General features: G+C 50.2%; 1 protein-coding gene across 1 annotated transcript in view; it reads right to left on the bottom strand.

Annotated features, from left to right (window-relative positions):
• Nucleotides 1-24,125, bottom strand: part of bxdc2 (brix domain containing 2) — a 48,045-nt gene extending 23,920 nt beyond the window's left edge. Inside the window, exons 1-5 of the mRNA XM_068026994.1 lie at nucleotides 23,945-24,125; nucleotides 21,812-21,923; nucleotides 16,696-16,739; nucleotides 11,475-11,545; nucleotides 7,124-7,173 (exon numbers count right to left, since the gene is read on the bottom strand). Coding sequence (XP_067883095.1) covers nucleotides 7,124-7,173; nucleotides 11,475-11,545; nucleotides 16,696-16,739; nucleotides 21,812-21,923; nucleotides 23,945-24,070 — 403 coding nt within the window. The 5' untranslated portion in view covers nucleotides 24,071-24,125. The remainder of the gene's footprint in view (nucleotides 1-7,123; nucleotides 7,174-11,474; nucleotides 11,546-16,695; nucleotides 16,740-21,811; nucleotides 21,924-23,944) is intronic.
• Nucleotides 24,126-25,800: the final 1,675 nt, after the last annotated feature.

The raw sequence follows: 25,800 nt of genomic DNA, 5'->3' as shown, positions 1-25,800 counted from the left end.
TGATTACTTTTCATCTGTGCTCACGATGGAGAAGGATGATGTAGGTGTAGAGATCAGGGAGGGGGATTGTGATATACTTAAACAAATTAGCATTGAAAGGGAGGAAGTATTAGCTGGTTTAGCGGACTTAAAAGTGGATAAATCCCCAGGCCCAGATGAAATGTATCCCAGGCTGTTATGTGAGGGAAGGGAGGAGATTACAGGATCTGTGACACAAATTTTCAAATCCTCTCTGGCCACAGGAGAGGTACCAGAGGATTGGAGGACAGCGAATGTGGTACCATTATTCAAAAAGGGTAGCGGGGATAAAACAGGTAATTACAGGCCGGTGAGTCTAACATCAGTGGTACGGAAGCTATTAGAAAAAACTCTAATGGACAGGATTAATCTCCACTTGGAGAGACAGGGATTAATCAAGGATAGTCAGCATGGCTTTGTCAGGGGGAGATCATGTCTAACTGACTTGATTGAATTTTTCGAGGCGGTGACTGGATGTGTAGATGAGGGTAAAGCAGTTGATGTTGTCTACATGGACTTCAGTAAGGCTTTTGATAAGGTCCCGCATGGGAGATTGGTTAAGAAGGTAAGAGCCCATGGGATCCAGGGCAATTTGGCAAAGTGGGTCCAAAATTGGCTTAGTGGCAGGAGGCAGAGGGTGATGATCGAGGGTTGTTTTTGCGATTGGAAGCCTGTGACCAGTGGTGTACCACAGGGATCGGTGCTGGGACCCTTGCTGTTTGTAGTGTACTTTAATGATTTAGACGTGAATATAGGAGGTATGATCAGTAAGTTTGCAGACGACACGAAAATTGGTGGTGTCGTAAATAGTGAGGAGGAAAGCCTTAGATTACAGGACGATATAGATGGGCTGGTAAGATGGGAGCAGTGGCAAATGGAATTTAATCCCGAGAAGTGTGAGGTGATGCATTTTGGGAGGACTAACAAGGCAAGGGAATATACAATGGATGATAGGACCCTAGGAAGTACAGAAGGTCAGAAGGACCTTGGTGTACTTGTCCATAGATCACTGAAGGCAGCAGCACAGGTAGATAAGGTGGTTAGGAAGGCATATGGGAGACTTGCCTTTATTAGCCAAGGCACAGAATATAAGAGCAGGGAGGTTATGATGGAGCCGTATAAAACACTAGTTAGGCCACAGCTGGAGTACTGTGTACAGTTCTGGTCACCACACTATGGGAAGGATGTGATTGCACTGGAGAGGGTGCAGAGGAGATTCACCAGGATGGAGCATTTCAGCTATGAAGAGAGACTGAAAAGGCTAGGGTTGTTTTCCTTGGAGCAGAGAAGGCTGAGAGGGGACCTGATTGAGGTGTACAAAATTATGAGGGGCATTGATAGGTTAGATAGGAAGAAACGTTTTCCCTTAGCCAAGGTGTCAATAACCAGGGGGCACAGATTTAAGCTAAGAGGCAGGAGGTTTAGAGGGGATTTGAGGAAAAATGTTTTCACCCAGAGGGTGGTTGGAATCTGGAATACACTGGCTGAAGAGGTGGTAGAGGCAGGAACCCTCACAACATTCAAGAAGATGAGCACTTGAAACGCCACAGCATACAAGGCTACGGGCCAAGTGCTGGAAAATGGAATTGGAATAGATAGGTGCTTGATGGCCGGCATGGACACGATGGGCCTGTTCCTATGTTGTATGATTCTATGACTCTACTGGCAGCTGTCTGAGATGTCGCAGATAGTGACATTTCAGTGGAAGAGGCTGCATTTGCCAGTACCATGCCACCTAGTGGTTGCGTTGTCAGCAAATGCAGCCGCCCCCCCCACTGATACCGCCCACTCCAAACTAAAAGGAGCTGTTTGCACCTCAAAACAGACTCTGCTCATTGCAAGACTGATATGAAAATAAGAAACCACCAATATTTCATTGCTTTGAACCTTTAAAAAGCTCTGGTTAGGCCCAACTGGAGTATTGTGTCCAGTTTGGTCACCACATTTCAGGAAGAATGTGAGGGTCCTTGAGAGGGTGCAGAGGAGATTTACCAGAATGGTTCCAGGGATGGGAGATTTTAGTTACAAGGTTAGGTTGGAAAAGCTGGGGTTGTTCTCCTGGAGCAAAGGAGATTGAGGGGAGATTTAATAGAAGCGTACAAGAATATGTCAGGCTTGGGTAGGTTAGAGAAGGATTAGCTGACGGTACAAGGTCTAGGAGACACAGATTGAAACATAGAAAATAGGAGTAGGCCATTCGGCCCTTCGAGCCTGCTCCACCATTCATGATGATCATGGCTGATCATCCAATTCAGTAACCTGTTCCCGCTTTCTCCCCATATCCTTTGATCCCTTTCGCCCCAAGAGCTATATCTAACTCCTTCTTGAAAACATACAATGTTTTGGCCTCAACTGCTTTCTGTGGTAGCGAATTCCACAGGCTCACCACTCTCTGGGTGAAGAAATTTCTCCTCATCTCAGTCCTGAAAGCTTTACCCCGTATCCTTAGACTATGACCCCTGGTTCTGGACACCACCACCATCGGGAACATCCTTCCTGCATCTACCCTGTCAAGTCCTGTTAGAATTTTATAGGTTTCTATGAGATTCCCCCCTTCACTCTTCTGAACTCCAGTGAATATAATCCTAACAGACTCAATCTCTCCTCATACGTCAGTCCTGCCATCCCAGGAATCAGTCTGGTAAACCTTCGCTGCACTCCCTCTATAGCAAGAACATCCTTCCTCAGATAAGGAGACCAAAACTGCAGACAATATTCCAGATGTGGCCTCACCAAGGCCCTGTATAATTGCAGCAAGACATCCCTGCTCCTGTACTCAAATCCTCTCGCAATGAAGGCCAACATACCATTTGCCTTTTTTACCGCCTGTTGCACCTGCATGCTTACCTTCAGTGACTGGTGTACGAGAACACCCAGGTCTCGCTGCATATTCCCCATTTCTCAGTTTATAGCCAGATAATAATCTGCCTTCCTGTTTTTGCGACCAAAGTGGATAACCTCACATTTATCCACATTATACTGCATCTGCCATGCATTAGCCCACTCACTCAACTTGTCCAAATCACCCTGAAGCCTCTCTGCATTTTCCTCACAACTCACCCTCCCACCCAGTTTTGTGTCATCTGCAAATTTGGAGATATTACACTTAGTTCCCTCATCTAAATCATGAATATATATTGTGAACAGCTGGGGTCCTAGCACCGATCCCTGCGGTACCCCACTAGTCACTGCCTGCCATTCGGAAAAAGACCCGTTTATCCTGACTCTTTGTTTCCTGTCTGACAACCAATTATCTATCCATCGCAATACACTACCCCCAATCCCATGAGCTTTAATTTTACATGCTAATCTCTTATATGGGACTTCGTCGAAAGCCTTCTGAAAGTCCAAGGGTTTAAAGTCAGGAGGGTTTAAACTAGTCTGGCAGGGGGGTGGGACCCAAAGTAGTAGTCTCTCAGATGAGATAGTTGAGGCAAATGTCGAGGTTAAAGCAAGTCCAGTAGGCAGGCCGGGCAGGGGCAGGACAGGGAGCGTGGAAGGTCTGCACTTTAATGCAAGAAGCCTTACAGGCAAGGCAGATGAACTCAGAGCATGGATCGGTACATGGGATTGTGATATTATAGCTATTACGGAAACGTGGTTGAGGGATGGGCAGGACTGGCAGCTCAATGTTCCGGGGTACCAATGCTTCCGGCGTGACAGAGGTGGAGGTAAGAGAGGAGGGGGGAGTTGCATTATTGATTGGGGAGAACATCACGGCAGTACTTAGAGAGGATATCCCGGGGGGAACATCCAGTGAGGTCATATGGGTAGAACTTAGAAATAAGAAAGGGGTGATCACTTTGATGGGATTATACTATAGGCCCCCCAATAGTCAGAGGGAATTGGAGGAGCATATATGTAGGGAAATCACAGATAGGTGTAGGAATTATAGGGTTGTAATAGTAGGTGATTTTAACTTCCCTAATATTGACTGGGACTGTCTTAGTGCTAAGGGATCAGATGGGGAAGAATTTGTTAAGTGTGTCCAGGATAGTTTTCTGAAGCAGTATATGGATTGCCCTACTAGAGAAGGGGCTACACTCGACCTCCTCTTAGGAAATGAGGATGGGCAGGTGGCTGATGTGTCAGTGGGGGAGCACTTTTGGACCAGTGACCATAACTCTATTAGCTTCAAGATAGTTATGGAAAAGGATAGGACTGGTCCTCAGGTTGAAGTCCTAAATTGGGGGAAGGCTAATTTCGATGGCATCAGACAGGAACTCTCAAAAGTTGAATGGGAGAGGTTGTTTACAGGTAAAGGTGTGTCTGGCAAGTGGGAGGCTTTTAAAAGTGAGATAGGAAGAGTTCAGGGCTGACATGTTCCTGTTAGATTGAAGGGCAAGGCTGGCAAGTTTAGGGAACCTTGGTTGACGAGGGATATTGAGGGTCTGGTCAGGACAAAGAAGGAGGCGTATGTCAGGTATAGGCAGCTGGGATCAAGCGAGTCCCTCGAGGACTATAGGGGATGTAGGAGTACACTTAAGAAGGAAATTAGGAGGGTGAAAAGGGGCCATGAGATTTCCCTGGCAGATAAGATAAAGGAGAATCCTAAAAGATTCTATAAGTATATTAAGAGTAAAAGGGTAGCTAGGGAGAGAGTAGGTCCCCTTAAGGATCAGTGTGGTAATCTATGTGTGGAGCCACAGAAAATGGGCGAGGTCTTAAATGAATACTTCTCGTCCGTATTTACCGTGGAGAAGGTCATGGAAGCTAGTGAGTTCAAGGGAGGGAACAGCGATATCCTGGAGCATATCAACATTACAAAGGAGGAGGTGTTGGAGGTCTTGAAGCGCATTAGGGTAGATAAATCCCTAGGGCCTGACCAGGTGTATCCTAGGATGCTATGGGAAGCAAGGGAGGAGATTGCTGGGGCCCTGGCAGAGATTTTTGTATCATCGTTAGCCATGGGTGAGGTACCGGAAGACTGGAGGATAGCTAATGTTGTGCCTTTATTTAAGAAGGGCAGCAGGGATAAGCCAGGGAAACTACAGGCCGGTGAGCCTTACATCAGTGGTGGGAAAGTTATTGGAAGGGATTCTGAGAGACAGGATTTATATGCATTTGGAAAGGCATGGTCTGATTAGGGATAGTCAGCATGGCTTTGTGCGTGGGAAATCATGTCTCACGAATTTGATTGAGTTTTTTGAGGAGGTGACCAAGAGGATTGACGAGGGCAGGGCGATGGATGTTGTCTACATGGACTTTAGCAAGGCCTTTGACAAGGTCCCGCATGGTAGGCTGGCCCAGAAGATTCAAACACATGGGATCCAGGGTGAGATAGCAAATTGGATACAAAATTGGCTTGGTGATAGGAGGCAGAGGGTGGTAGTGGAGGGTTGTTTTTCAGATTGGAGGCCAGTGACCAGTGGTGTGCCGCAGGGATCGGTGCTGGGCCCTCTGTTGTTTGTCATATATATTAATGACTTGGATGTGAATGTAGAGGGCATGATTAGTAAGTTTGCAGATGACACCAAAATTGGTGGTATAGTGGACAGTGAAGAAGGTTGTCTAAGGTTACAACAGGATATCGATCAACTGGGAAAGTGGGCAAGGGATTGGCAAATGGAATTTAACACAGACAAGTGTGAAGTGATGCATTTTGGGAAGTTAAACCAGGGCAGGACATATACAGTGAACGGCAGGGCCCTGGGGAGTGAGTTGAGCAGAGAGACCTTGTGGTGCAAGTACAGAAGGTTTTAGTTTCGGCAGGCATCAAGATGGGGGCAGGCTTGGAGGGCCGAATGGCCTGTTCCTGTGCTACACTGTTCTTTGTTTGTTCATAGTTCCCTGAAGTGGCAACACAGGTAGACAGGGTGGTGAAGAAGGTGTATGGCATGCTTGCCTTCATTGGCCGAGGCATTGAGTACAAGAGTTGGGACGTCATGTTACAGTTGTACATAACGTTGGTTAGGCCGCATTTGGAGTAGTGTGTGCAGTTCTGGTTACCGCACTACAGGAAAGATGTGATGAAGCTAGAGAGGGTGCAGAAAAGATTCACAAGGACGTTGCCTGGTTTGGAGGGCTTGAGTTATAAAGAGAGATTGGATAGGCTGGGTCTGTTTTCCCTGGAGCGAAGGAGGCTGAGAGGGGACATGATAGAGGTATATAAAATTATGAGAGGCATAGATAGGGTAGATAGCCAGAGTCTGTTTCCCATGGTAGGGGTGACTAAAACTAGAGGGCATAGATTTAAGGTGAGAGGGAGGAGGTTTAAAGGGGATCAAAGGGGTAAATTTTTCACAGAAAGAATAGTGGGTATCTGGAATGAGCTGCCTGAGGAGGTGGTGGAGGCAGGAACAGTAGCAACATTTAAGAGGCATCTGGACAGGTACTTGAATGAGAAAGGCATAGAGGGATATGGAATTAATGCAGGCAGGTGGGATTAGTATAGATAGGCATTATGGTCGGCATGGACGCGGTGGGCCGAAGGGCCTGTTTCTATGCTGTACGACCCTCTGACTCTATAAACTACATCCACTGGATCCCCCTCCTCAACTCGAAGAATTCTGGTAGATTTGTCAAGCATGATTTTCTTTTTGTAAATCCATGCCGACTCTGCCTGATTCTACCACTGTTCTCTAAATGCTCTGCTATGAAATCTTTGATAATGGACTCTAGAATTTTCCCCACTGCCGACATCAGGCTGACTGGTCTATAATGGAAGGTTTTGGGTGAGAGATCCAGGGGGATGCGAGGAAGAACTTTTATACAGAGCGGGTGCAAATGGAACTGGTGATGGAGGCTGAGACAATGATTTCAAAAGGAAACTGGATGAACATGAGGGAAATAAACTTACAAGACTACATGGACAGAGCTGGGGAATGGGGCTAACTGGATTGCTCCATGGAAAGCCGGCATGGACTTAATGGGCCAAATGGCCTCTTCTAGTGCTGTAAATGACTATCACTGATTCACACACCATGCAATCAGCTTGCAACATGGACTAGTCTCCTGTGGTCCAAGAAGACAAGCATGTGAGGGCAGGGTTAATAAGCACAGTCTGACTGAGGTGTTAACTGCAGCCCAAGAATCCCCATCCCCCAGAGCATTGAAATACTCAACTGCCATTAAACTGACCGCCCGCACACAACAGGAAACTTACTGTTTTGAATTAAAAACTTGGCAGATGGTCCATGAGGTACATTTGAGATCCTGAAACACACAAAACAAACCATTCAGGTGGTTACGGAATGCCACTTCTTTAACAGTTTTGAAACACTGCCTAAAAGGATCAGCTAAAGGCACAATGTGGCAACATCTGCTCCCCTCCCCTCCTCTCTGCTCCCCTCCCCTCCTCACTGCCCCCCTCCCGGCCAGTCCCCTCCTCGCTGCTCCCCTCCCGGCCAGTCCCCTCCTCGCTGCTCCCCTCCCCTCCCGGACAGTCCCCTCCTCGCTGCTCCCCTCCCCTCCCAGCCTGTCCCCTCCTCACTGCTCCCCTCCCCCCCTCCCGGCCAGTCCCCTCCTCACTGCTCCCCTCCCCTCCCAGCCTGTCCCCTCCCCCCTCCTCACTGCTCCCCTCCCCGGCGCCACACCTGTCCGTCCCCTCAGTCCTTGCTGCTCTCCTCCTCAGCCAAAGACCCCAATTGCTGCTAATTAAAGTGTAGAACAACAGGTAGATTACGGTTACCCCGCCTCAGCATAGGCTACAACAACCCGCACTGCACCCGCACCCCACCCCCCCCGCACTGCACCCGACCCCCCACCCCCGCACTGCACCCGCCCCCCCGGCACTGCACCCGACCCCCCCACCCCCGCACTGCACCCGCCCCCCCCGGCACTGCACCCGCCCCCCCACCCCGGCACTGCACCCGACCACCACCCCCCCCGCACTGCACCCGCCCCCCCACCCCGGCACTGCACCCGACCACCCCCCCCCCCCCCCCGCACTGCACCCGCCCCCCCACCCCGGCACTGCACCCGACCACCCCCCCCACCCCCCACCACCCGCACTGCACCCGCCCCCCACCCCGGCACTGCACCCGCACCCCCCCGCAACTACCCAGCATTCAACATCAAAAATAGGAATGGGAGTAGGCCATTCGGCCCCTCAAGCCTGTTCCACTATTCAATCAGATCAAGAAAGAAATTGCTCCTCATCTCAGTCCTAAATGCCCGATCCCTTAATCTGAGATTGTGACCCCGCATTCTGGACTCCCCAGCCAGGGGAACACTTTCTCAGCAGCAATCCTATCAAGTCCCTTAGGAATTTTCTATGTTCCAATGAGAACACCTCTCATTCTACTAAACACCAAGGAACTTAGGCCTCGTCTACTCAATCTCGCCTCACCGGCAATCCCCTCATTTTAGGAACCGGTCTAGTGAACTTTTGTTACACTCCCTCTCGGGCAAGTGTATTCTTCCTTAGGTAAGACGACCAAAACTACACACAGTACTCCAGGTGTGGCCGCACCAATGCCCTGTATAATTGCATAAAGACATCTTCACTCTTAAACTCGAATCGCTTTGTAACAAAAGCGAACAAACAATTTGCCTTCCTAATTGCTTCCTGTATGCGCATATTAATTTTGTGATTCATGTACCGGGACACCCAGTTTCCTATGACTGCAAACATTCCCTCATCTCTCACCATTTAAAAAATTATCCTGCTTTTTTATTCATCCCAGAAACTGAAAAACTGCACATTTCCCCAATTTAAACAGCACTTGCCACCTCCTTGCCCAATTAACTGCTTTAAATCACTTTGCAAACTCTTCATGTCCTGCTCACAGCTCGGTCACCACACGGACAGGTCCTGCTCACATCACACTAACACGATGACGGTCACTCACCACACGTACAGGTCCTGATCACATCACACTAACATCACGATGACGGTCACTCACCACACGTACAGGTCCTGATCACATCACACTAACATCACGATGACGGTCACTCACCACACGTACAGGTCCTGATCACATCACACTAACATCACGATGACGGTCACTCACCACACGTACAGGTCCTGATCACATCACACTAACACGATGACGGTCACTCACCACACGCACAGGTCCTGATCCCATCACACTAACATCACGATGACGGTCACTCACCACACGTACAGGTCCTGATCCCATCACACTAACATCACGATGACGGTCACTCACCACACGTACAGGTCCTGATCACATCACACTAACACGATGACGGTCACTCACCACACGTACAGGTCCTGATCCCATCACACTAACATCACGATGACGGTCACTCACCACACGTACAGGTCCTGATCCCATCACACTAACATCACGATGACGGTCACTCACCACACGTACAGGTCCTGATCACATCACACTAACATCACGATGACGGTCACTCACCACACGTACAGGTCCTGATCCCATCACACTAACATCACGATGACGGTCACTCACCACACGTACAGGTCCTGATCACATCACACTAACACGATGACGGTCACTCACCACACGTACAGGTCCTGATCACATCACACTAACACGATGACGGTCACTCACCACACGTACAGGTCCTGATCACATCACACTAACATCACGATGACGGTCACTCACCACACGTACAGGTCCTGATCCCATCACACTAACATCACGATGACGGTCACTCACCACACGTACAGGTCCTGATCCCATCACACTAACATCACGATGACGGTCACTCACCACACGTACAGGTCCTGATCCCATCACACTAACATCACGATGACGGTCACTCACCACACGTACAGGTCCTGATCCCATCACACTAACATCACGATGACGGTCACTCACCACACGTACAGGTCCTGATCACATCACACTAACATCACGATGACGGTCACTCACCACACGTACAGGTCCTGATCCCATCACACTAACACGATGACGGTCACTCACCACACGTACAGGTCCTGATCCCATCACACTAACATCACGATGACAGTCACTCACCACACGTACAGGTCCTGATCCCATCACACTAACATCACGATGACAGTCACTCACCACACGTACAGGTCCTGATCCCATCACACTAACACGATGACGGTCACTCACCACACGTACAGGTCCTGATCACATCACACTAACATCACGATGACGGTCACTCACCACACGTACAGGTCCTGATCACATCACACTAACATCACGATGACGGTCACTCACCACACGTACAGGTCCTGATCCCATCACACTAACACGATGACGGTCACTCACCACACGTACAGGTCCTGATCCCATCACACTAACATCACGATGACAGTCACTCACCACACGTACAGGTCCTGATCCCATCACACTAACACGATGACGGTCACTCACCACACGTACAGGTCCTGATCACATCACACTAACATCACGATGACGGTCACTCACCACACGTACAGGTCCTGATCCCATCACACTAACACGATGACGGTCACTCACCACACGTACAGGTCCTGATCACATCACACTAACACGATGACGGTCACTCACCACACGTACAGGTCCTGATCACATCACACTAACATCACGATGACGGTCACTCACCACACGTACAGGTCCTGATCACATCACACTAACATCACGATGACGGTCACTCACCACACGTACAGGTCCTGATCACATCACACTAACATCACGATGACGGTCACTCACCACACGTACAGGTCCTGATCACATCACACTAACATCACGATGACGGTCACTCACCACACGTACAGGTCCTGATCACATCACACTAACACGATGACGGTCACTCACCACACGTACAGGTCCTGATCCCATCACACTAACATCACGATGACGGTCACTCACCACACGTACAGGTCCTGATCACATCACACTAACACGATGACGGTCACTCACCACACGTACAGGTCCTGATCCCATCACACTAACATCACGATGACGGTCACTCACCACACGTACAGGTCCTGATCACATCACACTAACATCACGATGACGGTCACTCACCACACGTACAGGTCCTGATCACATCACACTAACATCACGATGACGGTCACTCACCACACGTACAGGTCCTGATCACATCACACTAACATCACGATGACGGTCACTCACCACACGTACAGGTCCTGATCACATCACACTAACATCACGATGACGGTCACTCACCACACGTACAGGTCCTGATCCCATCACACTAACATCACGATGACGGTCACTCACCACACGTACAGGTCCTGATCACATCACACTAACATCACGATGACGGTCACTCACCACACGTACAGGTCCTGATCCCATCACACTAACATCACGATGACGGTCACTCACCACACGTACAGGTCCTGATCCCATCACACTAACATCACGATGACGGTCACTCACCACACGTACAGGTCCTGATCACATCACACTAACATCACGATGATGGTCACTCACCACACGTACAGGTCCTGATCACATCACACTAACATCACGATGACGGTCACTCACCACACGTACAGGTCCTGATCACATCACACTAACATCACGATGACGGTCACTCACCACACGTACAGGTCCTGTTTCTTCTTTGCTTCGAAGTACACACATTTATTGCAGTTCTTCATTTCACAAATCTGTTGTAGGAAAATCAACATTACTACTTTCTCAAAATAAAGTGAAGAGGTTACTGATCACCAACCAGTTCCTGATAGAAACCCCACCCATCACCAAACCCAAACTGTGCTTTTTTAAAAATGCTTTCATGGGATATGGGTCTTGCCAGCCCGGCACTGAGCATCAGTTACTGGTCAATCTATTCCCTCATGGACACACTGTCCCTCCCCTGGGTTCACCCTGTGTCTCCTGCAGTTACATGGGATCTCTCCTGAGCTCAGCACAAGGAGCAAGGACACACCTGTGGACAGGTATGGGACCGCTCTGTGGTGAACATCTGGTGAAAGGCCTGAAACCTAACAACAAATCTATCAAACCATTCTGGTTATGGACAAGCTGTCACTGGAGATTTTGTTTTTAATCACATGAACAATCTCAATGCAATCTGCCTCTCAGAGAGTTGGGGTGAGAGTTCAGTGCAACGAGAGAGCACACACAGGCACAAGATGGTCCTATGCACACACATGCTGTTTAATTGCAGCCTTTTCACTGTTCACTGCCTGTGGAATCCCATTCCGACATCCAGACACCTTTCACAGTTTCCAATAATCAGCCTCAGGAACAAACTACAAAGCACATTATTCAAATACAGCAGTCAGGCTGTTAATGAGCGGGAGACTGCAAACAGCCCCTGAACTCAGAAATGAACTATGGAAGGTTTGAACTGTGCGCAAAGCTCCCGGCCCGCACAGCGCCCGGCGGGCGGCTCCCGGCGCGGGCGGCTCCCGGCCCGCACAGCGCCCGGCGGGCGGCTCCCGGCGCGGGCGGCTCCCGGCCCGCACAGCGCCCGGCGGGCGGCTCCCGGCCCGCACAGCGCCCGGCGGGCGGCTCCCGGCCCGCACAGCGCCCGGCGGGCGGCTCCCGGCCCGCACAGCGCCCGGCGGGCGGCTCCCGGCCCGCACAATGCCTGTACGCTAATGGAACCAGAGTTACACTATGCAATGGACAATGTATTATTCAGCTGCAGAGGTGGAGCTTCATAAAAGGTGGCCTGGCCCTTTAAGTCAACAAAGTCTTTTTGCTGCAGAAGCCCAGGATCAGCAAGGGGTCAACGGCGGGTCGCGGAGCAAGGGGTCAACGGCGGGTCGCGGAGCAAGGGGTCAACGGCGGGTCGCGGAGCAAGGGGTCAACGGCGGGTCGCGGAGCAAGGGGTCAACGGCGGGTCGCGGAGCAAGGGGTCAACGGCGGGTCGCGGAGCAAGGGGTCAACGGCGGGTCGCGGAGCAAGGGGTCAACGGCGGGTCGCGGAGCAAGGGGTCAACGGCGGGTCGCGGAGCAAGGGGTCAACGGCGGGTCGCGGAGCAAGGGGTCAACGGCGGGTCGCGGAGCAAGGGGTCAACGGCGGGTCGCGGAGCAAGGGGTCAACGGCGGGTCGCGGAGCAAGGGGTCAACGGCGGGTCGCGGAGCAAGGGGTCAACGGCGGGTCGCGGAGCAAGGGGTCAACGGCGGGTCGCGGAGCAAGGGGTCAACGGCGGGTCGCGGAGCAAGGGGTCAACGGCGGGTCGCGGAGCAAGGGGTCAACGGCGGGTCGCGGAGCAAGGGGTCAACGGCGGGTCGCGGAGCAAGGGGTCAACGGCGGGTCGCGGAGCAAGGGGTCAACGGCGGGTCGCGGAGCAAGGGGTCAACGGCGGGTCGCGGAGCAAGGGGTCAACGGCGGGTCGCGGAGCAAGGGGTCAACGGCGGGTCGCGGAGCAAGGGGTCAACGGCGGGTCGCGGAGCAAGGGGTCAACGGCGGGTCGCGGAGCAAGGGGTCAACGGCGGGTCGCGGAGCAAGGGGTCAACGGCGGGTCGCGGAGCAAGGGGTCAACGGCGGGTCGCGGAGCAAGGGGTCAACGGCGGGTCGCGGAGCAAGGGGTCAACGGCGGGTCGCGGAGCAAGGGGTCAACGGCGGGTCGCGGAGCAAGGGGTCAACGGCGGGTCGCGGAGCAAGGGGTCAACGGCGGGTCGCGGAGGAAGGGGTCAACGGCGGGTCGCGGAGGAAGGGGTCAACGGCGGGTCGCGGAGGAAGGGGTCAACGGCGGGTCGCGGAGGAAGGGGTTATATTTGCAGGCTGGGCAGTATCTGTCAATAATCAGTATTTTGACACAGCAGAGTGTGGTGTCAGCAATTGATTGATGTACACCACCCTGCCAGTCAGGCAAAGCTGCAATCCCAGCACAAAGATTCTATTTGCTGATAAGTAAACACTGGGTGAAAGTGACTGACTTGGTCTTCCAGCTCCAGACTGCTACCAACACATTACAAAGGATTTACAGCAGTGAAGGAAGCTACTGAACCAACAGGTCTGTCTCCTCACACTCCTGCTACACTGCCTCTAACCCCAACATCACATTCTTCCTGAATCTGCTGTTATTTATACTGCTTTTACAGGTGAGATAAGAGTGACTGCCCTTGACATCAAGGAAGCATTTGACCGAGTATGGCATCAAGGAACCCTAGCAAAACTGAGATCAATGGGAATCAGGGGAAAACTCTCCACTGGCTGGAGTCATACCGAGCGCAAAGGAAGATAGTTGTGCTTGTTGGAGGTCAATCATCTGAGCTCCAGGACATCACTACAGGAGTTCCTCAGGGTAGTGTCCGAGGCCCAACCATCTTCAGCTACTTCATCAATGACCTTCCTTCAATCATAAAGTCAGAAGTGGGGATGTTCACTGATGATTGCACAATGTTCAGCACCATTCGTGACTCCTCAGATACTGAAGCAGTCCGTGTAGAAATGCAGCAAGACCTGGACAATATCCAGGCTTGGGCTGATAAGTGGCAAGTAACATTCGCGCCACACAAGTGCCAGGCAATAACCATCACCAACAAGAGAGAATCTAACCATCTCCCCTTGACATTCAATGACATTACCATCACTGAATCCCCCTCTATCAACATACTAGGGGCTACCATTGACCAGAAACTGAACTGGAGTAGCCATATAAATACTGTGGCTAAAAGAGCAGGTCAGAGGCTAGGAATCCTGAGGTGAGTAACTCACCTCCTGACTCCCCAAAGCCTGTCCACAATCTACAAGGCACAAGTCCGGAGTGTGATGGAATACTCTCCACTTGCCTGGATGGTGCAGCTCCAACAACACTCAAGAAGCTCAACACCATCCAGGACAAAGCAGCCCGCTTGATTGGCACCCCATCCACAAACACTCACTCCACCGCCGATGCACAGTGGCAGCAGCAATGTACCATCTACAAGTATTATGAAAGTGCTTGTTCTGTTAAAAAAATATTCTTCAAGGAATTTAAGGTTAAATTGAAGAAGTGTTTTTTAATCAAGAGGACACTGAAAGAGCTAATTTGGCACAAAGTTGCTGTTTGCCAAGATTCAGATTATGCAAAGAGTGGAAAACCCTGGTAACGGGACACAAAAATGACAAGCACTCCGATGATTGGACAAGCCCAGTAGTAACAGTGTGCCTGGGATGGGCAGAACATTGACCAGCTCTCTGACTGTCGGGCAGTGAGAGTGTGGGCAGAACACTGACCAGCTCTCTGGTAGTCGGGCAGTGTGAGTGTGGGCAGAACATTGACCAGCTCTCTGGTAGTCGGGCAGTGTGAGTGTGGGCAGAACACTGACCAGCTCTCTGGTAGTCGGGCAGTGTGAGTGTGGGCAGAACACTGACCAGCTCTCTGGTAGTCGGGCAGTGTGAGTGTGGGCAGAACACTGACCAGCTCTCTGGTAGTCGGGCAGTGTGAGTGTGGGCAGAACACTGACCAGCTCTCTGGTAGTCGGGCAGTGTGAGTGTGGGCAGAACACTGACCAGCTCTCTGGTAGTCGGGCAGTGTGAGTGTGGGCAGAACACTGACCAGCTCTCTGGTAGTCGGGCAGTGTGAGTGTGGGCAGAACACTGACCAGCTCTCTGGTAGTCGGGCAGTGTGAGTGTGGGCAGAACACTGACCAGCTCTCTGGTAGTCGGGCAGTGTGAGTGTGGGCAGAACACTGACCAGCTCTCTGACTGTTGGGCAGTGTGAGTGTGGTTTTATCTTCTGGAAAGAGAAAAAGTCAAGTCTGCAGCAGCAGGAGAGAATTCCAAGGAAGAACAGAAGACTACAACCCAGCTCACTTTCCAGCAATTCCCTGTAAGACTCTGAGAAGTCTGTTTCGTCAATTCACCTTGTTTCCCATATTTGAAAAAAGGCTGCTAAAGATAATTCTCAACACGGCCTGAAGATTCCAGTGATCTATCTGCGTGGGGGCTCAGAAGTTAGACAGTGTGCCAGTTTGGAACAACATATCATCTGCTTCCTTCAAAAATGAGCAAGAAGTTAACACAAATACTTTTTGCAATAGAACTCTGATTCTAGAATCCTGCTTTTATTTTCTCAGTTAACTGGTTTATACATGTGTGTGAGTGAGAGATGCTAAGGTAGAAAGGGACTATTAAATTTGGTTAAGGTAAAAAGGGGACTTCAAAAACTTCAATCAGTGTGTTTATCTTTTACTTCATGACTAGTTAAGACCTGTTATAGAATAAACTGATAATTCTGTTGATTAAATAAATGTGGTTTGTGTGTTCTGGGAAAAACAGACTCTATGATTGACCGTATCGGGTAGTGGGAAAATTTTAAAGAATATGTTGTGAGCTGTCAGGAAGTGGGACTGAATTAACAGAGCACAACCCCCCTCCCCTGTTATAACACAAGATGCACTGCAGCAATGCACCAAGGCTCCTTAGACAGCACCTTCCAAACCCGCGACCTCTACCAACCAGAAGGACAAGGGCAGCAAATACATGGGAACACCACCACCTGCAAGTTCCCCTCCAAGTCACACACCATCCTGACTTGGAACTATATCGCCGTTCCTTCACTGTCGCTGGGTCAAAATCCTGGAACTCCCTTCCTAACAGCACTGTGGGTGTACCTACCCCAAATGGACTGCAGTGGTTCAAGAATGCAGCTCACCACCACCTTCTCAAGGGCAATTAGGGATGGGCAATAAATGCTGGCCTGGCCAGTGATGCCCACATCCCATGAATGAATAAGAAAACGTCTGCCGCTTGAAACGTGAATGAGAAATGTCATTCAACACAAATTCCCCACCATTCTCAGCCAATCTTCCTGTCAGATCCATTGATATTGTCTCCCAGTTCTCAGGACTGGTCTTACCTCATTAATTACAAACAGCTTGTCCTTCCGATCCATCTTGGTGTCTGAAATTAGAAGGAGGACCTTTGATTAGTTCCATGAAAGGCTTGGAGACACCCGAGTTGCCCTCTCCCCAACCCCCACCATCGACCCCCTCCCCAGAACCCCACCTGTCCAGCATCTACAAGGCACAAGTCAGGAGTGTGATGGAATACTCTCCACTTGCCTGGATGGGTGCAGCTCCAGCAACACTCAAGAAGCTCAACACCATCCAGGACAAAGCAGCCTGCTTGATTGACACCCCATCTACAAACATTCACTCCCTCCACCACCGACGCACAGTGACAGCAGTGTGTACCATCTACAAGATGCACTGCAGCAATGCACCAAGGCTCCTTAGACAGCACCTTCCAAACCTGCGACCTCTACCACCTAGAAGGACAAGGGCAGCAAATACATGGGAACACCACCACCTGCAAGTTCCCCTCCAATGCACAGGCATTGCGAGCGAGGAGTGAACAGCTGGGAAGTCAATTTCATCGGGAGTTTCGGTGGAGCAGGGACTGCTGGGTAAGTAGAAACCTATATATTTGGGCTGTTTCTGAACCCGAGACACTACTCTTGTAGTGTCTCCCACCCGCCCTCCACCTCTTACCAAAAAAAAGGACTCGGTTGTGTGTAGGTAAGGTGAGGCTTTTTCTATTTCTCTTCCTGTTTTATCGTGTGATTGGTTAAAAACTTGGGAATTTAGAATAGTGGGAAGAGAGGTTAAGGCAGTTGTATGTTCCTCCTGCAGAATGTGGGAGGTAGGGGTCGCCAAGAGTGTCCCTGCTGACTGCATCTGCGGGAAGTGCACCCAGCTCCAGCTCCTCGAGGACCGCGTTAGGGAACTGGAGCTGGATGAACTTCGGATCATTCGGGAGGCGGAGGGGGTTATTGAGAGGAGTTATCGGGAGGCAGTCACACCTCAGGTAAAAGAAGAAGGTTACCATCAGGGGAAGGAGAGGGAACCAGCAGGCAGTGCAGGGATCCCCTGTGGCCGTTTCCCTCAACAACAGGTATACCGTTTTGGATACTGTTGGGGGAGACGACTTACCAGGGGTAGGCAATGGGGTGCAGGTCTCTGGCGCAGAGTCTGTCCCTGTTGCTCAGAAAGGAAGGGGTAAGAGGAGCAGAGCATTAGTCATTGGGGACTCCATAGTTAGGGGAACAGATAGGAGGTTTTGTGGGAACGAGAGAGACTCACGGTTGGTGTGTTGCCTCCCAGGTGCCAGGGTTCGTGATGTCTCGGATCGTGTTTTTGGGATCCTTAAGGGGGAGGGGGAGCACCCCCAAGTCGTGGTCCACATAGGCACCAACGACATAGGTAGGAAGAGAGATGGGGATTTAAGGCAGAAATTCAGGGAGCTAGGGTGGAAGCTTAGAGAACAAACAGAGTTGTTATCTCTGGGTTGTTGCCCGTGCCACGTGCTAGTGAACTGAGGAATAGGGAGAGAGAGGAGTTGAACACGTGGCTGCAGGGATGGTGTAGGAGGGAGGGTTTTGGTTTCCTGGATAATTGGGGCTCTTTCTGGGGTAGGTGGGACCTCTACAAACAGGATGGTCTTCACCTGAACCAGAGGGGTACCAATATCCTGGGGGGGGAGATTTGCTAGTGCTCTTCGGGGGGGGTTTAAACTAATTCAGCAGGGGGATGGGAACCTAAATTGTAGTTCCAGTGTGCAGGATGTTGAGTAGTGAGGTCAGGGATAAGGTTATAAGGAGACAAGAGGGCGCTGGCAAGCAAGAGCTTGGTTTAAAATGTGTCTACTTCAACGCCAGGAGCATCCGGAATAAGGTGGGTGAGCTTGCAGCATGGGTTGGTACCTGGGATCTCGATGTAGTGGCCATTTCAGAGACATGGGTAGAGCAGGGACAGGAATGGATGTTGCAGGTTCCGGGATTTAGATGTTTCACTAAGAACAGAAAAGATGGTAAAAGAGGGGGGGGGTGTGGCATTATTAATCAAGGAGAGTATTACAGCAGCAGAAAGGACGTTTGAGGACTCGTCTACTGAGGTAGTCTGGGCCGAGGTTAGAAACAGGAGAGGAGAGGTCACCCTGTTGGGAGTTTTCTATAGACCTCCAAATAGTTCCAGAGATGCAGAGGAAAGGATAGCGAAGATGATTCTCGACAGGAGCGAGAGTAACAGGGTAGTTGTTATGGGGGACTTTAACTTTCCAAATATTGACTGGAAATACTATAGTTCGAGTACTTTAGATGGGTCAGTTTTTGTCCAGTGTGTGCAGGAGGGTTTTCTGACACAGTATGTGGACAGGCCAACCAGGGACGATGCCACATTGGATTTGGTACTGGGTAATGAACCCGGCCAGGTGTTAGATTTAGATGTAGGTGAGCACTTTGGTGATAGTGATCACAATTCGGTTAGGTTTACCTTAGCAATGGGCAGGGACAGGTATATACCGCAGTGCAAGAATTATAGCTGGGGGAAAGGAAATTATGATGCGATTAGGCAAGATTTAGGATGCGTAGGATGGAGAAGGAAACTGCAGGGGATGGGAACAATCGAAATGTGGAGCTTATTCAAGGAGCAGCTACTGTGTGTCCTTGATAAGTATGTACCTGTGAGGCAGGGAGGAAGTTGTCGAGCGAGGGAGCCGTGGTTTACTAAAGAAGTTGAAGCGCTTGTCAAGAGGAAGAAGGCGGCTTATGTTAGGATGAGACGTGAAGGCTCAGTTAGGGCGCTTGAGAGTTACAAGCTAGCCAGGAAGGATCTAAAGGGAGAGCTAAGAAAAGCAAGGAGAGGACACGAGAAGTCATTGGCGGATAGGATCAGGGAAAACCCTAAGGCTTTCTATAGGTATATCAGGAATAAAAGAATGACTAGAGTTAGGTTAGGTCCAATCAAGGATAGTGGTGGGAAGTTGTGTGTGGAATCAGAGGAGGTAGGGGAAGTGTTAAATGAATATTTTTCATCAGTATTTACAGTAGAGAAAGAAAATGTTGTTGAGAATACTGAGATACAGACTACTAGGCTAGATGGGATTGAGGTTCACAAGGAGGAGGTGTTAGCAATTTTGGAAAGTGTGAAAATAGATAAGTCCCCTGGGGCAGATGGGATTTATCCTAGGATTCTCTGGGAAGCCAGGGAGGAGATTGCAGAGCCTTTGTCCTTGATTTTTATGTCGTCATTGTCGACAGGAATAGTGCCGGAAGACTGGAGGATAGCAAATGTTGTCACCTTGTTCAAGAAGGGGAGTAGAGACAGCCCTGGTAATTATAGACCTGTAAGCCTTACTTCGGTTGTGGGTAAAATGTTGGAAAAGGTTATAAGAGATAGGATTTATAATCATCTTGAAAAGAATAAGTTCATTAGCGATAGTCAGCACGGTTTTGTGAAGGGTAGGTCGTGCCTCACAAACCTTATTGAGTTTTTTGACAAGGTGACCAAACAGGTGGATGAGGGTAAAGCAGTGGATGTGGTGTATATGGATTTCAGTAAGGCGTTTGATAAAGTTCCCCACGGTAGGCTATTGCAGAAAATACGGAAGTATGGGGTTGAAGGTGATTTAGAGCTTTGGATCAGAAATTGGCTAGCTGAAAGAAGACAGAGGGTGGTGGTTGATGGCAAATGTTCATCCTGGAGTTTAGTTTCTAGTGGTGTACCGCAAGGATCTTTGGGGCCACTGCTGTTTGTCATTTTTATAAATGACCTGGAAGAGGGTGTAGAAGGGTGGGTTAGTAAATTTGCGGATGACACGAAGGTCGGTGGAGTTGTGGATAGTGCCGAAGGATGTTGTAGGTTACAGAGGGACATAGATAGGCTGCAGAGCTGGGCTGAGAGATGGCAAATGGAGTTTAATGCGGAAAAGTGTGAGGTGATTCACTTCGGAAGGAGTAACAGGATTGCAGAATACTGGGCTAATGGGAAGATTCTTGGTAGTGTAGATGAACAGAGAGATCTTGGTGTCCAGGTACATAAATCCCTGAAAGTTGCCACCCAGGTTAATAGAGCTGTTAAGAAGGCATATGGTGTGTTAGCTTTTATTAGTAGGGGGATCGAGTTTCGGAGCCACGAGGTCATGCTGCAGCTGTACAGAACTCTGGTGCGGCCGCACCTGGAGTATTGCGTGCAGTTCTGGTCACCGCATTATAGGAAGGATGTGGAAGCTTTGGAAAGGGTGCAGAGGAGATTTACTAGGATGTTGCCTGGTATGGAGGGAAGGTCTTACGAGGAAAGGCTGAGGGACTTGAGGTTGTTTTCGTTAGAGAGAAGGAGGAGAAGAGGTGACTTAATAGAGGCATATAAGATAATCAGAGGGTTGGATAGGGTGGATAGTGAGAGCCTTTTTCCTCGGATGGTGATGGCAAACACGAGGGGACATAGCTTTAAGTTGAGGGGTGATAGATATAGGACAGATGTCAGAGGTAGTTTCTTTACTCAGAGAGTAGTAGGGGCGTGGAACGCCCTGCCTGCAACAGTAGTAGACTCGCCAACTTTAAGGGCATTTAAGTGGTCATTGGATAGACATATGGATGAAAATGGAATAGTGTAGGTCAGATGGTTTCACAGGTTGGCGCAACATCGAGGGCTGAAGGGCCTGTACTGCGCTGTAATGTTCTATGTTCTAAGTCACACACCATCCTGACTTGGAACTATATCACCGTTCCTTCACTGTCGCTGGGTCAAAATCCTGGAACTCCCTTCCTAACAGCACTGTGGGTGTACCTACCGCACATGGACTGCAGCGGTTCAGGAAGGCAGCTCACCACCACCTTCTCAAGGGCAATTAGGGATGGGCAATAAATGCTGGCCTAGCCAGCGACGCCCACATCCCATGAATGAAAAAAAAGAGTCAGGAAAGTAGTAATGTTAAGAGTTTGATAGTTACAGCAACAGACAGGTGTTTTGGTGGCTGCAGAGCTGATTCCACAAACCACGAACAAAAAAAACCCCCAGCCACTTAAAGCAACATGAATTTAATGTTGAAATCTATATCCAGCTACTTCACAGCTCTCCATCAAACTCAGTTCCTGCTCAATGCATCGGACAAACATCTGCAGAAATCACTGCCAATGGTATATATGAAATGCCCCAGACAGCCATGATCACAATGATTGGAAGTGATAAGGTTACCGGGTTTCGAGTGCGGCATCAGCCTGCGCAGGTCCTGCATCAGGTGTCGTGCACGATAATTAATCCCCCGAGAAGAGAAAATCAGAACCCGTTCCTTGTTGCTCCATTTCCCCTACAGTAAAGGTTAAAGAGAAAAGGAACAAGTTATTCAGTTCATCCAAACTGTATTAATACTCTGACCAAATCCCGTTCATACATCAGCCCTGTACCAGCTCCATTGCCATAATGGCTCCTTATATGGAATTAAAAACAGAAAATGCTGGAAATGCTCACCAGCACCACCTTGGGAAGAGTAATAAGGAATTGGTAATAAATACTGTCCGAGCCAGCAATGCAAACATCCCATGAATGAAGAGGTCAGGCAGCCTCGACCGAGTATATATATACCCAGTATAAACACCTCCTGTATCTCGAACTGATTCTGTATCAAACAATTTGCTCCTTGAAATGCACGACATACAATGAATATACGGTCAGCAGTGGATCAACTGTTGACAATCCTGCTGGAGTCAGACATTACATCTGGGTTCAAATCCCATTCCAGGTCCTGAGCATAAAAATACCAGGCAAGAGGGTCAGTACTGAGGGAGTGCTGCACTGTCGGAGGGTCAATACTGAGGGAGTGCTGCACTGTCGGAGGGTCAGTACTGAGGGAGTGCTGCACTGTCGGAGGGTCAGTACTGAGGGAGTGCTGCACTGTCGGAGGGTCAGTACTGAGGGAGTGCTGCACTGTCGGAGGGTCAGTACTGAGGGAGTGCTGCACTGTCGGAGGGTCAGTACTGAGGGAGTGCTGCACTGTCGGAGGGTCAGTACTGAGGGAGTGCTGCACTGTCGGAGGGTCAGTACTGAGGGAGTGCTGCACTGTCGGAGGGTCAGTACTGAGGGAGTGCTGCACTGTCGGAGGGTCAGTACTGAGGGAGTGCTGCACTGTCAGAGGGTCAGTACTGAGGGAGTGCTGCACTGTCAGAGGGTCAGTACTGAGGGAGTGCTGCACTGTCAGAGGGTCAGTACTGAGGGAGTGCTGCACTGTCAGAGGGTCAATACTGAGGGAGTGCTGCACAGTCGGAGGGTCAGTACTGAGGGAGAGCTGCACAGTCGGAGGGTCAGTACTGAGGGAGTGCTGCACTGTCAGAGGGTCAGTACTGAGGGAGTGCTGCACTGTCAGAGGGTCAGTACTGAGGGAGAGCTGCACAGTCGGAGGGTCAGTACTGAGGGAGTGCTGCACTGTCAGAGGGTCAGTACTGAGGGAGTGCTGCACTGTCGGACGATCAGTACTGAGGGAGTGCTGCACTGTCAGAGGGTCAATACTGAGGGAGTGCAACACTGTCAGAGGGTCAGTACTGAGGGAGTGCCGCACCGTCAGAGGGTCAGTACTGAGGGAGTGCTGCACTGTCAGAGGGTCAGTACTGAGGGAGTGCTGCACTGTCAGAGGGTCAATACTGAGGGAGTGCTGCACTGTCAGAGGGTCAGTACTGAGGGAGTGCTGCACTGTCAGAGGGTCAATACTGAGGGAGTGCTGCACTGTCAGAGGGTCAGTACTGAGGGACTGCTGCACTGTCAGAGGGTCAATACTGAGGGAGTGCTGCACTGTCAGAGGGTCAGTACTGAGGGAGTGCTGCACTGTCGGAGGGTCAGTACTGAGGGAGCGCAGCACTGTCAGAGGGTCAGTACTGAGGGAGTGCTGCACTGTCGGACGATCAGTACTGAGGGAGCGCTGCACTGTCAGAGGGTCAGTACTGAGGGAGTGCTGCACTGTCGGAGGGTCAGTACTGAGGGAGTGCTGCACTGTCGGAGGGTCAGTACTGAGGGAGCGCAGCACTGTCAGAGGGTCAGTACTGAGGGAGTGCTGCACTGTCGGACGATCAGTACTGAGGGAGCGCTGCACTGTCAGAGGGTCAGTACTGAGGGAGTGCTGCACTGTCGGAGGGTCAGTACTGAGGGAGTGCTGCACTGTCGGAGGGTCAGTACTGAGGGAGTGCAACACTGTCAGAGGGTCAGTACTGAGGGAGTGCTGCACTGTCAGAGGGTCAGTACTGAGGGAGTGCTGCACTGTCGGAGGGTCAGTACTGAGGGAGTGCTGCACTGTCGGACGATCAGTACTGAGGGGTGAAGTGCAGATCCTTGGTTCCTCACCCTGGACACCGGACTGGGGACGATGCTCTCTCTCCCCGCGGGAGACTCCGGCTCCCTCCCGCCGATCCGGCTTCGCTTTGCGGCTCCGCTCCCGCTGCGGCCCCGACGCCGGCCCGCCATCGCCATGTGCCCCTCACTTCCGGCGGTGTCACCCTCTTCAATTCTCCGCCTCACTTCCGGCAGTGTCATTCCCTAAATCCTCCGCCTCACTTACAGCAGTGTCACCCCTTAAATCCTCCGCCTCACTTCCGGCAGTGTCATTCCCTAAATCCTCCGCCTCACTTCCGGCAGTGTCACCCCATAAATCCACCGCCTCACTGACAGCAGTGTCACCTCCACGTCAAACCCCAGCCTCACTTCCGGCAGTGTCACCCCCTTCAATTCTCCGCCTCACTTCCGGCAGTGTCACCCCATAAATCCACCGCCTCACTTACAGCAGTGTCACCCCTTAAATCCTCCGCCTCACTTCCGGCAGTGTCATTCCCTAAATCCTCCGCCTCACTTCCGGCAGTGTCACACCTTCAATCCTCCGCCTCACTTCCGGCATTGTAACCCTCTTCAATTCTCCGCCTCACTTCCGGCAGTGTCATTCCCTAAATCCTCCGCCTCACTTCCGGCAGTGTCACCCCCGACACAATGTGACCGCTTCCCGCTTTGCAGAAAGTTCCGGGCACTGAGTTGTGCTGCCTTCCACAGTCGAACAGCTGTGGACATTCGCTTTCTTTCTGGGAGCTGCTTCTCCTCAAAATCCATCAGAAAAACACAAGTTCTGTTAAACTGAACATAGAAATATAGATCTCAACATCTAGAGCAACTGGTAAAGGGGGAAGAGAAGATTGACAAGAAGATGAAGGATTAAATCCATCTCTTTAAACAATCACCTGCAAAGTTACAGTCTTTAAACTAATGAAAGGGTCGATGTACAAAAGATGTTTATATTTGCAGCTGAGACCAGAATTAGGAACCATAAATATAAGATATTCATAAATAAATCCAGCAATAAATTCAGGAGAAATGTATTTACTCAGATTAGTGAGAATGTGAAAATCACTGCCATAAATCAGAGTCATTTACAGCACAGAAAGAGGCCATTCAGCCCATTGACTCCATGTTGGATCTGTCGAGTAATCCAGTCAGTCCCATCGCCCGGACATTATTAATCGTCTCCACTTCCACCCCCTCATTACCACCCGCTGTGTAAAAAAAGTGTTTCCTCATATTCCCCCTGTATCTCTTTTCCAAAACCTTCAATCTGTGTCCTCTAGTCCTTGTACCATTTGTTAATGTGAACAGTTTTTCCTTGTCTAACTTATCGAAGTCTGTCATAATCTTGAACACTTCTATCAAATCTCCCTTCAATCTCCTTTGTTCCAAGGAGAACAACCGCAGCTTTTCCAACCTAACCTTGTAACTAAATTCCCCCATCCCTGGAACCATTCTGGTAAATCTCCTCTGCACCCTCTCAAGGACCCTCACATCCTTCCTGAAGTGCGGTGACCAGAACTGGATGTAATACTCCAGTTGGGGCCGAACCAGAACTTTATAAAGGTTCAGTATAACTTCCCTGCTTTTGTATTCAATGCCTCTATTTATGAAGCCCAAGATCCCATATGCTTTACAAACTACTCTCTCAATATGTCCTGCCACCTTCAAAGATCGATGTACATGAAGCCCCAGGTCTCTCTGTTCCTGCACACTCTTTAGAACTGTGTCATTAAGTATATTTTGTCTCTCCCTATTCCTTCCTTCCTTCCTACTCACACTTGTCAGTATTAAATTCCATCTGCCAACTCTTTGCCCATTCTGCTAGTCAATCTCTGTCCTATTGCAGGTGGTTCATATCATTCTCACTGTTT

This window comes from Heterodontus francisci, unplaced genomic scaffold (assembly GCF_036365525.1).
Source record: "Heterodontus francisci isolate sHetFra1 unplaced genomic scaffold, sHetFra1.hap1 HAP1_SCAFFOLD_1479, whole genome shotgun sequence".
Lineage (NCBI taxonomy): Eukaryota > Metazoa > Chordata > Chondrichthyes > Heterodontiformes > Heterodontidae > Heterodontus > Heterodontus francisci.
The sequence above is the reverse complement of the archived record's forward strand: the minus strand, read 5'-3'. Positions and strand labels throughout refer to the sequence as shown.